The sequence below is a fragment of the Labrus bergylta genome, chromosome 5, assembly GCF_963930695.1.
Source record: "Labrus bergylta chromosome 5, fLabBer1.1, whole genome shotgun sequence".
Taxonomy (NCBI): domain Eukaryota; kingdom Metazoa; phylum Chordata; class Actinopteri; order Labriformes; family Labridae; genus Labrus; species Labrus bergylta.
In genome coordinates, this window is record NC_089199.1 from 18,445,294 (window position 1) to 18,462,783 (window position 17,490).

A 17,490-nucleotide genomic window follows, 5' to 3' on the forward strand; every position below is an offset into this window, starting at 1 on the left:
GTTGGTAAGACGCGAACCTGCTGCAGATCTGGCCTTAGGGGATGGAAAAAGGTAACACATTATATACAAAGAAAAAATAAACTCCTTTCACTTACTGACAAACAAACACAGGCTGAGGGAAGGAGAGACAAACACACTGTAGAATCCTCTTGAGACAACATTGCTTTGAGTCTTCTGAGTTGTTGAAGATAATGATTGTGAAGCAGGTTTTCTCCTCCATCTTTCCCTCATCCTGTCAAGCTCTGCCAGCATGGACGGTGTGATTAGACTGTCAACCTATAACCTGCCAGGAGACAACCCGACCCTCAGCCGGAGCCAGAGGTCTCCTCAGTTTAGTTTTCTCTCTCACTCTCACTAGTAGAGTAACAAAAGTATGTTTGTGTTTGAGCTGCAGAAGTGAAGAGAAACAGGAGGCAGATCCATGTCCGCTGTGTGGGAGATTCATTTTGGTAAATGCTTTTTGTTCCTACATAACGGAAAAGGAAGAACCACACAAAAAGAAAAAGAGTCATTGTTCATCCATTAATACACATGAGCACACACACACTCACCAAATCCACCACTCACTCACTCACTAACACTCCTACAGTGATGCTAAAAGTTCACACACAGACACACATTTTTAAACATTTATGTTCAGTTCTATATTTTTATCTACCACAACACAAGAGGTTTAATATAAGTTGTGAATAATTTGGTCCAAATTCATTCCAAGCACTCTTTTCCCTTCATGATTGGCAGTATTTTTCCTAACAAATGTGGCTGTTTGTATGTTCAAGTGCAACATTCTCGGGTATTTCCTAGAACCAGTTTGAGTACATTTGAGATCACACTGAAACTAATATTACAAGAATTCCACTTCTATCTGCAGGTGCCAGGGCAGTCCATGAGAAAATCAGAAATTCATAGAAGATGTGTGATTAGAAACCCCAAACGATATTTCCTGAACAGCTAATCAAACCACAGCTTACTCTTCTGTAAGAGGGCCAAAGACTAATGTAGCATAATGACTCTCTGAAGCTGACCCAAGATCAGGGGTCTGAGTTACACTCCCGCTGTAATTATACGCTTGCATCATTTGCGTCATGCTCCCATGACCCTTTCAATACTTTACTGCTGTTACACAAAACTGGAACTCAAACCTCTAGCTCGTTTTTTTTAATCAGGCAGTTCACTCTTTTTTACCTCATTATGTCAATGAATGACTGATTGTTGATTTTTGTTTGGTTCATATCTAAGCACTCAGGACACTTGCAGGGCGCTGATGTGAACATATTTATTTAACACATGTACTTATCTGTCACTACCATCAACCTCCTCCTACATGGCCACTACTTTGCACTAATATAGCAGGTCACGTATCACTCATAGCTAAACATACATTTGATATTCTATTATACATATGACTACCAAATTCTCTATACTATTATAGTATACATGAAACATTTCTATGCATATAGGCATGTTTAACATTCATATTTATTTGGGTATTTTCATATATCCTATACTTTTATATAGTACTCAATACTGTGAAATAAGACCTGCAATATTTGACTTTGAATACTATAAACCATGTGTTTTATGACAATTATATTCAAATCTCGTTTGTGCTATTACCATAGAAATAGATCAATAGGACATTACCTAATTCATTTAGATTCATATGGAGAAATGTCTTTGTAATTTTTAATTGTAATTAATATTTTTTATTTAGTCATATACTTACATTATGGTAAATGGACCTCAGCTCATATAGCAGTTTTCTAGTGGTATTAAGTTAAGGAGACGAGCAAAAGATCTTGATTGTCGTTTACCTAAATAAGTTAGTGAAAGAGGAACGTGAAGCTGGTTGTCAACCATCGATCTCGTACCCCAAATCGAACAATTCACCCTATCAGAGGGACGAATAATTAAAGCTTAATCGCTTTCTGCTCAAGATCGTAACTGAAGACAAATAAGTGAGAGAAAAATACAATGTGGCTTACATCACAGGAAGGCTATCATTTTGCTGTGATTAATTTCAGTCCAGCAAGGGATGTGACATCCTACAAGTTAAAACACATTAACTTTTTCATGGAGCTCACACACACATATTCACATTATGACACGGACAGAAATCAATCCTCTTCCTCATCCGTCAAGGTGTTCAAACATTCTGCTACCTGGCAGGGACGTGTCAGCGGGTTCAATCCATCACACTGCCAGCTCACCAGCGATCTGACAGACGCACTTGTTAAAGGTCCATCGCTTCGTGTTTCTCAATCAATTCAAGTCCCATTCATGGTTGTTTGTCCATCAAAGCTAGAGACTCCAGCCTGCTACATGGCTAACATCTTGAATCAAACACTCTTTCAGCCCTTGTTCGCTGATTATTTCAGGCCCATCTGTCACTTTTGACAGTCAACAGCAGCCTCTTTATGACAACGTGTGGATCATGTTAATTGGTGCCGCGGCTTTAAACCACCGTGAAGGTTTCCAGCTTATAAACAGATGGATTTGGAAATTAATTGCTGGTCTAAAAGGGGTAGTTTGAACAGTGGACGACGGACATTCTCCAGCAGACACAGAGGAGGAGTAAAGTTTGCTGATGTTGGAACAAAGGTTATACCCTCTATGCTGACAGCTGCACTGGGAGTAGTTAAAGAAAAATGACTGCTGGAGGTCGGTGGTCACCAGAGAGTGATGCATGGATCCCAGCCCAGACTTGGCTTCTCGCCAGTGGTCAAGGTCAGAGCCAGATGTCCTGGCCTGGGTACAGGCATGAAGAGTGTATGTTCAAATTAGTCTTGAGTTTCTGGTTTGGATCTTCGTGGCCATCAGACCAGGCATAGCATACGGTATATACAATGTCTTATCAAGTGTTCTTTGTTGGACTCAATGTGCTCCACATACAGTAAGGTGATTGAAATATATATTTAAGGCAAAGATCTAAGTTAAATGTGAATATCAGTAAGTAAGGCTGTCAGTGTTAACACATCAATCACCATGCATTTTTCCTAAAGGCATTTTTTGCATGCTATTTTGTCCCTTTATGCGCCATCGCAGCATCTCATTGTAGCCACAATGATGAACAAAGACAACACCTCTGAGCCTTTGAATGTTTCTTTCACTTAAAAAAAAAACCTCCCAGACAGCTTAGAGGACAATCAAAAGAAATATGCAACTTGTGACATCAAATATTCACTTGACTGTACCTTAAGCTGTTTTTATTTGTTACAAGTTCCTTTTTTCAGTGGTTAAGGTTATGACCTTCAACCTACTTTTAAAGTAGAATGAGAAGCTGTCACTAAGGGCCCTACTCTAGTTTACAGTATCTGGATCTTAACTTGTCTAAAAGCAAAAACACAAAAAAACATTAGACTGATAATATAGCTTTGATATTTTGACCATGTCACTTTTTGTCATGAGGTGGTGGATGCTACCATATTAGGAAAATCATTTGAAAGAGTCCTAGTCGTATTTAATGTTCAAATAGTGTGCTAGTATCTTAAAAATACCTGAACATTCAAATGTTTTTCCCTAAAGTTGAGCAAAAAAAATCTACGTCAAATCACAGCAAACCAATAACATAAGTAGTTGACATTGTTCTGCATGTTGGAGATTCAACATCAAATTGAAAAAAAAATAAAACATAGGCAAAGCATAATTTAGTCATTAGCAAGGTTTTGGGACTAATGATATTGAACTTATTTCCAATTTGTAAATTTGCCGGGACTGATGAAGTCAACAAGAACAATTAAGCATCCCACTGTAAACTAAAGGACTGCTGGTTTCTGCTTGAGAGCTTGTCGAGGACCTCAGACTGAAGAATCAAACTCAGAAAACTCAAAGGAAGCCTTCAATGCAAAAGATGAGGTCAAAGGAAAGATCCCCATGATCATTTGTCTGGATGATGATATTTTTCTCTTATTTTATCACCCTGTTAAAACACTAACTGAACAACCTTGAGCTTTTGGCTGAAACTCTGTGATATAAAACACTGCTCACAGGTTGAAAAAGTGCACCGTACATTTCAGTTTAGTTTAATAACAAACTTTCAAATCAGTGAAAGAGTTTATTCAAAAACCTATATGATCAAGTTCATGGATTGTACCTTGATCAGATGTGTTTCTTAAACTTCCTCTGTTCTAAAACGTGCAATGGAATTTATGGTCATCTTATATAAAATAACACAAAGGAATACTTCAAAAGCCCACACAATGCTGGATGTTTCAGGCTGCCATTGTATAAATTATCTATGCTTTGTGTACACACATTTCAGGGCACAGAGGGTGAGAAGATGCAGTTCTGTGAAGTACAGTAAATATCATTCAACGTTCATGCAAAGCAGCTCTCATGTTTAGGCGTTTGCAAGCACAGCTCTCCTGTGTGGGGTGGCACTTTTATCTCCAGACCTCTCTAAGCTTCCCTTTCCCTCACCTCCCTGCTTTCTAACTCAGTGGTTTCAGTCAAAGGAATCGATTTCAGTCTACAGGTGTTACTTCACCATTTTCAATTTCAAAAGTGCGTTCTGCATTCACATAGTTGAACATAAATCCTGAAGAATTACTTCTCGATTCCGCTCTGCAGTGAGAGACGGGGCCAAACAAAGTGATTCCGCAGCCGCATATCATCATCTGGATTCTTTTGAGATGATTAAACACATTTCCTCATGCCGAATCATAATTCGCCTCCTAACGAGGGCTTCCTGCATAGTTATGGTGTTGCACCTCAAACAGCGCTGAATGCCAACATGGTTAATGATGTGAAATACATATTTAGCTCGTGCATGAAGACAGAGGGAGAAACAGCAAGGCAGAGGACGCACAGTGGATGATGGACCAACATGTGGTAATTAGAGAAGGTAAACAGCCGAGGGGAGAGCCAAAGGCCGAGTTCACAACCTGTCAGTGGATGCCCTCATGCTGAGGTTGAGTATCCTCAGGGCTCATGGATGGACTGAGGAAGTGGCTGTGAGTTCAATGAACAACACTGGGGTGTGACTCTGTGTCAGGTCTTTTTTTTCCATGTGTTTATTCATTTGGAACCGTAATAGGCTTTTTGTTGTTTTGGACTGCACTTAAAATCGTCTTCATCCATCAATGGAGGAGGGCATGCTGCTCTTACTCATAAGTGGTTGCTGGATTCATGGTAACCTTGGAAACATAGGTAGAACCTAAGGGGGGAGATTTTTTTTTTTTTGTAATGTTACAGAAATGTGTTTGCAAAGTGAAATAAAAGTTAAAGTGATCACGTTCACCGTGTCAGTGACATCCGCTTTATTCCACCAAGATGAAAAGGAAATGTGCTGTTAGGAGTTTTTAAAGGTCGAGTTTTCAGAAAACAAAATACCTGCTGAAAACTTCTACACAGAGAAGAGACGATTGATCACCTCTAAAACTCCACAGATCTTTGAACGTTTGCTGTCAGGAAGCTCTTGCGGAGGTGTGTGAAGAAGAGAACAGTCCTTCACACATCGTGGTTAATAAATGAATCGCAGCTTTACTTTGAGAAAAAAAAATGTCTTGATTTGTGGGATTCATCTCAAAGAGAGGTTGAAAAGCCAAAACATCTGGATTCTACACAAAGAAAAAACTATGGAAACAATATAAAAAGTATTGTAAGTTTGCTTTATATAAATAGTGTTCTAATAAATTTTGTTTACCTTGAGTAATTGTGATTAATTGATCATTTGGAACTAGGTGAAATATGCAAAGAGAATTTATTTATTTAACTCACAAGATGTATGAAAGATTTATTAGGGGAGGACTTACATATAAAAGTTTTTATTTATTTGGCATCACCTTACAGATGCAATTTACTTTTAATTCACATATTTACTCACACACACACACACACACACATGCTGATGGCCGGGATTGGTATGTAAAGGAAGAGAGAGAGGGAAGAAGATCTTGATCAGAAGATGAGAACATATTTGTTTTTCGTCTGATAGCTGGAGGAAGAATTCAGTCGATGTTAATGAGAGGCAATTAGTTTTGATTAAAAATGAGATTGCTCCCCTACATGCAATGTAGCTATAGCAAAACAAAACAATGATTAATTTCTGTTTGTATAAGACAATATTGTCAACAGGAAAAGTATCCAAGCAGCAAGGATGCAATTGCTCTGAGGCCCAAAGAGAAGGCAAAATATTCATTCAGGGACTCGGCTGGGTGTATCTCTGGAGCTGCTCATAAAGTGTGTGGGTGCTTCTGTGTATTTCTTTACAAATACAAGTGGCCCTTTACATATGTAAACAAAAAAACCTTCGCATTTGCATATTCATCTGTTTACTGTTTGAACTGTTGTTTTAAAAAAAAAAAAGGTCCATCAAATGTCCTTTTTCCATTTTCTTTATTTTAAAGTTTTTTCTTCCGTTCCTTCTTTTGGCTCCGTATGGTAAAATAAGCTGTTTTTTTTGTTTTGTGTCTGTGCTTACCTTCCCCAGCGTCCATTGTAATTGGGAAATGGTGGTGTGAGATGGAACCGTGTCTGGAGGGAGAAGAGTGTAAGACTCTGCCTGACAACTCTGGATGGATGTGCTCCTCCGGGAACAAAATCAAGACCACAAGAGTGAGCTCCTGCACACATACACACTCACTGAAGCACAAATGCATCTACCTGCATGAACAGACCGGCACTCGCGGTGCACAAAAGTATACTTACTGCACATGTCCAATACATGCATATGCCTGTTCTGTATGCAGCTCATTGTATGTGCAAATATTATCCAGGCAGATACTTGCAAACATAATCATGCGTGCATATCAGCAAACTCACCCCACTTGCAAACAGCTAAGGAATAAATAGCAGATAGATGTATTGTTTTTATTTGACCTCTAAGACCTGACATAAATAAAAATATCACCATAAATTATAAGAGGCTGTGTTTGGCAACTGTGAATTGAAGCTTTGACAAACCTCTCCTTAATGTCTGAGTGATCGGCCACTAATAACAAATGTGTATACGGTCAAACTGTGGATAAAACAAATGTGCTGATGTCATGCTGTATAGAAAATGTCCAGAGTGCTCAGCACATCTGTGCCCTCTCTGTATAACACGGTGGGCTCAGTGCAGTGTTAGCAACCTATCTAAGAGCCTGCTGAGGTGAGGAACAAACATAAAGCAGACAAACAAACAGGTGGGCTCTGCCTCAGGCCACACTCCTCTCACAGATAAAGTTAACGGCCACTCTGTTTCTCTCTGCCTGTCGGCTCTGTAAACTGACTCCAACTGCAGCATGCAAAAATAATGAAGCGAGTTAAGTCTTCAAAGAAGCAGTCCTGCACTCCGTGACAGGTTGATCGCCCGATTTGTATTCATTTAATTGACTCACCCCCCCCACCTGTTCGCGATCAGCAAACCCGTCTTCTCTTAGCGCTTGGTGACAATGACTCTGAATACGAGCCGAGACTAATGTGACGGCAGGGGGAGAGGGAACAACCAGTCAAGGTTAGACCACACAGGGCTTCTCAAGGTTGTTCTGCAGATTATATGCCAGCAAATAGACATAAAGCTTTTACGGGGCCCCTGCACAGCCTCCACAGACCCAAATATTTCAGAGTGAAGTTTGATGGAATGGGGTCTTTTCATCCTGTCAAGGTAAGGTTGCGAACTTGGTTCACCCTAAAGAATGCATCTCTAATTTTCAAATCAGTCCTTTGCACAATTTGATAGAAGTAAACTCATGATTGTTTGTGTTATTTTGCACAAATGTTTTAAGTGAAACCTCTTAAGATAGTTTACATGAAAAAAACACAGTTTATCATATCTGCACACACAAATGAAGATAGAGCATTAATACATCACATTTAGTAAAAAGCTTTGGTCTGATAACATCAAAATCTTAAGAGAAAAGGGCCAAAAACTCAGGCCTGAAGCTGCTTTTCTACCCAATACACACGTGTCCTTTTCTCTTGCCCCTCTCTTTGCAGAACACCCAGCCATACTCCCCTTTTTAGCCTCTGGAAGCAAAATGCAGAGGATGCGTCAACAGAAATTGAGCTGCATTCTTGCTTCTGTAAAGGTTAGTCTTTTTCTCAAGCTGTTATTTGTTTCTGTTTTCTCGTCTCTCTGTAATGCACTTGATTGTCGGCCAGTAGGAGTGGGACCAACTCATGTTCAATGACTTCTCATTAACCCAAATGCTCAGCGCAAAATAATCAAGTGTGTGTTTACATGCTGTGCATGATTAGGCAGGCGTGACACAAATACTGAACGCACCGCCACCCTCTGTAAATATTTATCAACCAGCCCAGGAAGCGCACGCATAAATGAAAAGTAAGTTGCAGCGTTTTTTGTTTTTTTTTGCATAAACAGAGGCACATGTATCACTACAATATATTAGTCAGCATGGTGGAAATGCATATACAGTAGCAGCAAACAGTACTAAAGGAAACACACACACACATTTAGGTACGGTCCCCCTCAGCAAAGCCCGGTTGTTTGTGAACAGGGTGTAATGGCAGGATCAGTCCCCCTTCCTCTCATGGCCTCCTTTGTTCCATGTCCTGATTTTGCTATCTACCACTGTGTGGGTTTGATTACAGAGCCTTCCACTGTTCTGCCAATCCCATTAGTCACTAATCTGTGACATGCTACTTGCTCCTTTCTATGTGTGCTCCTTGTTGTGTATAAATGCACATGTTTGATGTGTTTTGATACATCTGTGTGGTCAGCCCCAGGCAGGCCTCTCCCCATTTCCCTTCTTATCAGAGGCCACTTGATATCCTGATCCCCCTCTGAGGATCTTGTTGAAGCAGCTATCAGCGAACAACATAGCCCACAGGCTACATGAAAGGCCTTTCATCCTGCACTCTGCTCCCTTTTTTAATCAACATTCCTCATTCACCTGCCTCTCAGGCCAAATTGCCTCATTTGTATTTGCTCTGTCACGAGCCATTTTTTTTTTTTGGTTTGTTTGTTTTTTTCTTTTTTCAAATCGTCCACCATCCTGTTTCTCCCGCAGGTTTATGTTTCATTGAAAAGTGTCAGTGAAGAACAATGACACACACACACACACACACACACACACACACACACACACACACACACACACACACACACACACACACACACACACACACACACACACACACACACACACACACACACACACACACACACACACACACACACACACACACACACACACACACACACACACACACACACACACACACACACACACACACACACACACTTTCATAAGAAATTGGCATGAAAAGTAAGAAGCCAAGCAGAGCCCTTGCCTGACACAGGTGTTTCTGCTTTTCTTTATGTCTTTCAGAGAGGGAGTCCTTCATTGCCTGTTCTGTAGCAGCAGACAAGGCAGGCCTTTTTTGATTGGATAAGTCACAGTGTGAGAGAGAGAGGCTGGGGAGCACCTCCCAACTCGCCCCGCGTAGTTCTGCATTACCCACTCCCCTTGCTAAATAGATCAATCCACGACTGCTCGCTACGAACAATTACACACTTTTAGAGGGACTGGAAGAGTGAGAGAAACTGTAATGAAAACACCTCTTGTTCCTATGTACTGCTTTAATGAGAGTGAAAGGAGTACTTTCGTATGGAAACCTCACGTTAGAGCTGCTCAATCCAATGTTGTTATATGAAAACAATATGTCATACTACTACAATCTTCATCGGGCATTTCAAGAATTTACATCACTTGTTTACTAATGGCAACTTAAACCCTCATCTACAGAAGCCGTTTTAACTCCACAAGGCCACTATGAAATACAGTATATAATTTCCCATGAGTGAATGCTAAGTGTGTAATTCAATTTGATACACTGTGTGTTACCTCCGACTTGTCCAGCATGATTTACTTGCTGTTCAGAGACCCACATCCTTCATAAAAAGAACCGAAGGGCACTTTTTCAGGCAAACTAGCACACTATGACAGAATGTAGCCCATCTGTGAGACAGTTTCAGAGCAGAAGTGACCTGCCAGCACACTCATCATCGTTTAATATGTCAAATCTGGTGGCCGAACACTGCAGAGGAACAGAATGAACTCAAAGCCAACGCTCCACTTACAGTTCAACTTCATCAACAAATCATCTGTTTCACCTCTGTGCATCACACTACCACTTAACACCTCCAACCCCACCCTGCGATCCTGTATGATGTCATCATGAGGTAGAAAATAAAACCAAACTGTGGGTCATCTGCGGTTAATTAATACTTTTTTGACACATGTAGTTCAAGTTTTAACAATTGACAGGGTTTCATCCTCATGATATATTCATACAGGTTCATGGTGGAGGTGTGCATTACAAATGCTATTGATTAATTTATACTCATTGCCTTTTTCATTGTCAATGTGACATTAAATGGTTCTTGGTGTCTTTTGTTGTCTGGAGTCTTCTGTTTTTAGAGGGTGCTCTTTAGTTTCTTGTTTGAAGAGGTTTCTAAGCTGGCATGATTGATTTGTTCGGCACTAAAAGAGAAAGAGGGATAGGGTAGGGCTGTGTTTGCACTGAATTATTTTTGCTAAGGCAGTTGTCCTTGGCTCCTTTTACTAACTGAAGTCTGAGTAAATTGCAATTTAATGCGGCCTGCAAATTAGAATGCAGACTGCTTAGTTGCCAGCAAAGATGGGATAGGCAGGAAATCCTTGAACAATCCGCTGCTACCTGCTGCACTGTTCATTTGAAGAGACAGAGGGCAAAATAGAACAGAGGACACTTTAAGTCACGCACACACAAATGCAAGGGGTTGATTTGACAGCATTTGCATACTGTCCTTATTTCTCCGCTAACAAACCTCAGGTGGATTGTGTCTGAGACAGACTGTGAGCTGCTATGGCTAACCTGTTGCTGCTCGTGTTCTGACAGAGTACATACATTTGGATATGTGTCGTCCTATAATAGATGATAGGGATGCAAATGCTTGAAAGATAACCTCAGAGGATTGCTGAATGTAAGGGTCATGGAGAAAAAGGGACCAAAACTGTACGGAGGAAGACACTTTCATGTTAAATATGAGACTTTTAGTACGCGCAGAGGAGACGCTGTGGTGCAACGATGATAGACATGAAGTCAGAAAGTGTCTCCCTAACATGGAGCTGTGGGACAACTTATTTGACATCTTTTTTAGCAAGCCATTATACGTTAAAAAGGATTTTCCTTAAAGGAAAAAAAATGGCTGGGGCGTACCAATTGTTTCAGTGATTCATAACTTGATTCACTTGATGATTGATCTGAGCTGTATTAAAAAAAAAAAAAAAATCATACTGGATCTTTACAAACATATCCAGGTTTTTTTACCCAGGTTACTGCAGAAATGACAAAACAGAAATTCTGTGACCTGCATCAAAAATACCTGTTGTAACTGTCCTCCCTACATGTGTGGGTACGCAGTTTGACAGTCAGCCTGGATTCAAATGATGAGTGAGTCAGGTTCTCAGTTGATCTTGAAACTATAACAAAGAAAATGCACAGATTAGCAAGGTGCTATAAATAACCTCACATAATTCAAAAATTCACTTGTAATACAATTATAACATTAATGCTAAGCTAATTATGCTAAGCTATGTGCTAAACTAAGCTACGTGCTAAGCTAAATGCTATGCTAAGCTATGGGCTAAACTAAGCTAATGCTAAGTTAAACTACATGCTACAATAAGCAAGTCAAAAATACAGATTCTGCAACCACATTCTGTCAAAACAACTAAGGGCTAGCCACCTTGCAATCATACATAATAAATGACTTACAGCCGTTGCTGTCTTAAGCGACACAAGTCAGTTCGTTGTTGAGCCAGGAGTTGGCACATGTGTGCTCTGACGATGACAAAAGGAAGACCCTCCAACTTCCTGTTCCTTTTATAGAGTGCACACTTCCTGTTTCCTTTGAAACAAGTTGCAGGCCAACAGGTGGTGCCATTGCAACACATGACAGAACACCTGTCCTTGTACTCTGACCTAATGTGCCTATTTTCAAGGCATCATATACCTTTGAAATCTTAAAAAGGTTTTATGGAGAAGCGTAGTTTATCCTGCTCATTGAAAAACAAGGCCTAGGATTGAAAACATGTTTGCCTCGATGAGGTAGAAAATAAGGAGCTGCATCTTTTTGTTTCGACAGGTTATTGATGTCAAAATGACCTAAATGATTTACTTGAATCCAGTATTTGAGCATTTTACGTTTTGTACGACTCAGTTATCTTTAAACACCAACACAAATCTACAAAAACAGTTGTTCTGCATTATGCTACAGTGGCATTCATTGTTGATGCTAAATTACACCTAAATTATCATGCCTGAGCGTCTCCTCTGTTGGTTGTTTGAAGCATGATCCTAAAATAGCACAACATTCAATATAGATGAATACAGGTGCACACAGTCCCACGCACAGAAACGTGTTATTAAGAGCATTTGGCTCTCTTGCTCACATGTCCAACATATTGGACCTCAGAGACTCTCCATGAGCTCACAGAATGTCAAAAGCACCCTCCACAATCAAATCCACACACCTGGCTACCACCTGCCAAGCCTGCTGGAAATGTCATGACTATGTTTGCTTGTTGAGCAGGATTATGGGATTTCTAATTGGCCCCACACTGTGCATTAGACTTCACATGTCTTCAATGAACAATGTTAAAGCAGTAAAAAAAACTGTGAAAATAGGATCAAAGTGAGTTACAGAAATACTGTGGCAAACGACCATGCTTTTGCTGCAGAGACAGTCAAAAGAGGACAAGGAACTTTGTTGCTTTAACTGCTGCAGACATCCGGCAAACAGTTATTGAGCTTCAGGTTGAGCAGGATGCTGAAAAGCAGGATATTCAATAGCAGTCTCAAGGTTGCACAATGTAGTATTGAAATGTGTCCCGGCCTGCAAACGAGGCTCAATAAGAGACCCTGAACCAGAGTCACAGAGGTATAGCTCAGTCTCCACTGCGGATGTGATCCCATTTAGCAAAGCCAAAGTCATTTTTCTTGGGTTGGTTGGAAATCTTCTGCCTTGATTGGCTGGCTTGGTATGAAGGTGTAAATGAGGGGTTTGGGGGCCTGAAATAAAGTCATAAATATGCCAGGGTGTCAATTTGTATAGCAGACATACACAGCATGGAAATACACCAGGTTGTTTTGGGTATGAAGAGTGTTCCTAATATATCCCACAATACCTATAAATGCCAAACACCCCCCCATTTCTGCACTGTTTCCACTCGTATAAGTCGTCTGTTTTTAGTAGCAGCAGGCACCAAGAGGTGAGAAAGGGCTCTATAAAGCCGCCGCAGTTCAAAAGCCTCCCCTTGTTTTTGAAAACACGCGTATGGAGCTATTCCTCTGGGTGTAATCCTCACACACTTGTATGCCTTTGTTCTATCTAAGTGTATGTGTGTTTTCTCTCCTCTCCTCTTCCTCCTCTGTGTTGCAGATTCATCCAAGGACCTAACAGAGAGCTCCCATTGCAGGGCTGCGTGCCAGGCTTTTCCCCTCATCTACCCTTTCTCTCTTCTCTGAACGGACTAAAACTATTACATCCACGGCAACCGACTGGATTACCTGGGACCACAGAAAGGATATCCACCCAGATAAAAACAGCTTTGCTCGTGTGGTGCCAAGGATTTGAAACTAGACTAATCCCTTGTTTGATCAATGAGCCTCATGTTGGTGACTCTCCTCTTCCTCACAGCTGTGGCCAGTTTCAGACCGACTCTGTCTCTGTTTCTCTCCCTCTGCTCACCCTTAGAAACTGATTCAGCTTTGCAGGGGGTAATTTAGAGGTGGTTAAAACATTATTGATAGGCGTACACCCTGCCCAAAGGTAATCCGGTGGAGGAACATGGACACAGAACTAAGGGCCGATGGAAGGAAATAACCTTAATATCCTTTTAATGTCTGTGTGGAAGGCATTCGTATTTGACTCGCTACCCCAGCTGGACGTCCTTGCTTTGAAACACTCAGATGAGAATTGTTTAAAAAACACTGGGTTTACAGTGACCGAGACCTCGAGCAGCCTGATAAGCTGTTTAAGAGGTCTTCTGGCTTCACCTTCATCCTTCATGATGGACATTTTGATTTTATTTGAGGGCATGTCCGATGTAAATTCATGAGCACTTCTTTTCTTTGTATGTAAGATAATTGTGTATATATACATATATAAATACATGACCTATAAGATGACAGATCCAAGAAGCTGAAAAATATATATTTAAGAATTTGGAAATTTGATCAGCCACTGAGTGTATTCAGAGACTGTTGTCCCAGTATGTTGTGTGTTGGACTGCTTTGCATTGGAAAAAAGCCACTGTGGAGTCATAACAGTAAGTATTGGTCCCTTTCGTTTTTCAGCAATGTCCTTGGTTAAGCCCCAAAGTGCTTGTGGTTTCTGTAAAAATGAGGAAAACACTGTACAGAACTGCCTCACAAGAGAAAACCGCACTAGGAACAACCCCCTGAGCGTTGCACTCAGATGCATTAGGGACATAAAACAGCAGCAGAAAAACTTGGAGCATAATCGGACAGTCATGGGCGACTGCCTGACTGTGTTTCTTCTGTAGATCTCCCTCGCGAAGCGCAGAGAAAGATGATTTATTTGAGTTGACAGCAAGAAAGTATTAGTCACAATGGAGAAACATACAGTTACCCCCAAGTAGATAAAAGTACATTACAGGACGGCCTTATGAGAAATAAAAAATGGTTTTCTATACTGATATGCTGTCTCCCTTTCCTTCATAGCGTAACTGATATTTTGAGAAATGTTCCTCTTATGACAATTTGATATGTTGTAATATGTGGCGGGGGGGGAATCTTGTCAGAGTTTCATTTATATGATATGTTAACATTGTGAACTGACTTTTTGCTTGAGTAAACAAGCAATCAACAACAGCACGAGGCAATGTGAAAATGACTCCTGGGCAGACAAACACACACACGCGCGCACACACACACACAATAAACACACACACCAATCGGTGATGCTTCATTTATACAATTCCCTTGGTGGCAGAGAGGATTTATCAGAACACCACATTCAATTCATTCATGCAATTAGAATAAAGATTTCCAATATCGTGCCAGGCGAAATTCCAGATGATTTTCAATATCAACCTCCTCCCTCGGCTGATATGAGATTCGTTTTTTCTCCCAACGGACGCACTAGCGTACATTCATCATTTAGGAATTTGGCTGGTTTCATTGAGCCCTGCGCCTTGCTGAGCAGTCACAGAAGGTATGAAAAGGACAGACACATCAATCTCCCATTGGTCTTGCCAGAATCACGAAGGAATATGCAAAGAGAGGAAGCAAAAGTGTGGGGGTTTTTTTCCTCCTCAATGAGCCATTGCCGTCTTTGTTTTCTCATATCTAATAGGATTCACTGTCCTGCAGTCTTATTGAGCTGGTGTGAAAGAAAATGAGTCAGGGAATGAGTTTGTGTGTTCGTGCAAAAGTGTCTTGGGGTGCTTTTCTGTTGTCGTAAATGAGTTCATGTGAGTGTATGTGTGGATTTGTCTGTTTTACCGTGCCTCTGTGGGTATTTTTAGAGCGGGTAACCACAGTCTGTGAGACAGGCGTCCCACAACGACATACTGTGAAGATTATCCTCAAATTCACTGCTCTTGTAGAAAATCAAGGGATTTCGCCCTCCCTACTTATGCCAGTTCTAAGTGGATTTCTGCTTAAAAGGTGCTTGGGGATCAGAAACGGAAGAGGTGCTTTTTCTTATTCTCTTTTATGCACTCCTTAGCTTTATCCAGCGATGATGGAATCACGCTGTGGAGGGAGGTCCTGCTCCATTTTAGGCAGAGCAGAAAGGAACTCAGCATGAATAGATAACAGGGCCGGGTCCTCCTCCCTCTCCGCGGCACTGTGCAATCTCAAAAGAGAGACATCCATCAAGTCCTGCCGACCTCCCACCGAGACACGGAGACAACCGTGTCCACAACACACTGGATGGCTAATCAACGGCTGACAGCAAGGACAACCTTTTCATCCAGCCAAGATGTGCAGAGGACTCAGGATGGTGATGTTTATAAAACTTGTATTAGTAACTTCCAAGGGTATCTCAAGTAAAACAAAAAGTTTTGCCTAAAGAGGGTAAATGCTTGGTTGCTTTTAGGAGATTCGAGTGTCTCCACTTTCACTTCCTGCACTTATCCCATTTATATCCTCGAATCATTTTGCATAGCAACCCTTCATTTGTGGGAAGAGTACACTCTACATGTGGGGGCTTTGTGGTTTGTAATTATTGTCATTATCGACATGAGTCATGGTGAATGTCACCTTTAACAATTAACATCCACAGGAGCTGGACAACTGAGAGCATCTCAGAACTATATATGACTATAAATGTTGTACTCTGTGAAAGCTGTGCTTCTCTGACCATCAGTAAAACAGGTTGATTTTCCATAAAGAAGTAGCCTGGTAAAATTGGACAGTGTGAATAAAGAGCTGACTCTACATTAAATATATAGTCATCAATAGACGGAAGAAATGGCAGAATGACATTATAAATGGTTAATGATAGGAAGACGAAATCCTCTTCAAGTCAAGGGGTGTGTCTAACACTTTCTGAGTTGGTTTGCCAATCTGGGGCATGATGAAGTATGTCCCCACAAACATTACTCAATTGTTTGTTTTTTTGTACCATTTCTGTCTTAACAAATCATTCAACAAACATTAACGTATCATACATTCATTGCAGTCCTTTATTTGAGTCCTATTTAAGAACAGCTTGGAAACATATAAATCGTAATGCCTTATCTGTAAAGACTCAAAAGATGTATCACCAAAAGTCCCCAACAGTAGAGATTTGCTTCATTGAAATGCCTCAAAGCTGCCTGTTCAAATAGAGCTCAATGTTGTGGTTCAATCATAAGTCCTGCCTCTGATAGCCAATTATAGTAAATGGCTGCACCTGGGGTGGCCAATCAGATTTCCTGGCAGGTACTACGCCCCCCTAGTTCACCCTCTGGGAAGACCTTTGCTCATGAGGAAGTTGAAATGGTTACACTTCTACACAGTCTATACAAAATAAACAGTAAACATTATGCAGTGAAACATACCAATGCACCACTGCAGCCCCATTGTTTGTGTCACATGAGCACACACTCTGATGGGTACACAATACATCACTGTCAGAGTCCCATGACACTGTGCCATGCCTGCCAAACACCAATACACTTGTCAGCAGAATGACTTGCCAGTCTATGATTGTCAGCAGCTGCCATAATGACGATTTATTTATCTGCTGCGCTTCCGTTTTTCCTCACCTTATTTTTCCTCATGCTTCAGCCCAATGTGTTGCGTCTCGCTCCCACCAGAGGCACCAGTTTAGTCACAAGACAGCCTTCTTAGATATTTCAAATCTCACACTTTCTGTTTTGCATAGCAGCGTCTCCTCTCCACACAGCCGAACGTATATGGCAACACACGGTCTCTCTGTTTCCACTTCAGATTGAATAAGAATGGAAAAGTGAGGTCAAAAAGAAGCTGATATATTGTTCTCAGCCTGAGAGCAGTATATCAGCATGGTTTGGATATTTTTCAAGCCAC

The 17,490-nt window shown here is 40.9% G+C and overlaps 1 protein-coding gene across 4 annotated transcripts in view; it reads left to right on the forward strand.

Annotated features, from left to right (window-relative positions):
- LOC109983382 (chemokine-like protein TAFA-1) overlaps nt 1-14,648 on the forward strand; it is a 107,192-nt gene extending 92,544 nt beyond the window's left edge. For 2 of the 4 annotated variants that reach the window (XM_020633078.3, XM_020633079.3), the window contains exons 4-6: nt 6,431-6,555; nt 7,918-8,009; nt 13,370-14,648. In XM_020633078.3, the coding sequence (XP_020488734.1) occupies nt 6,431-6,555; nt 7,918-7,944 (152 nt within the window). In that variant the 3' untranslated portion in view covers nt 7,945-8,009; nt 13,370-14,648. Of the gene's footprint in view, nt 1-6,430; nt 6,556-7,917; nt 8,010-9,272; nt 10,587-13,369 lie in introns of those variants that run through there. The other 2 variants (XM_020633080.3, XM_020633081.3) reach the window with 2 other exon arrangements.
- Nucleotides 14,649-17,490: the final 2,842 nt, after the last annotated feature.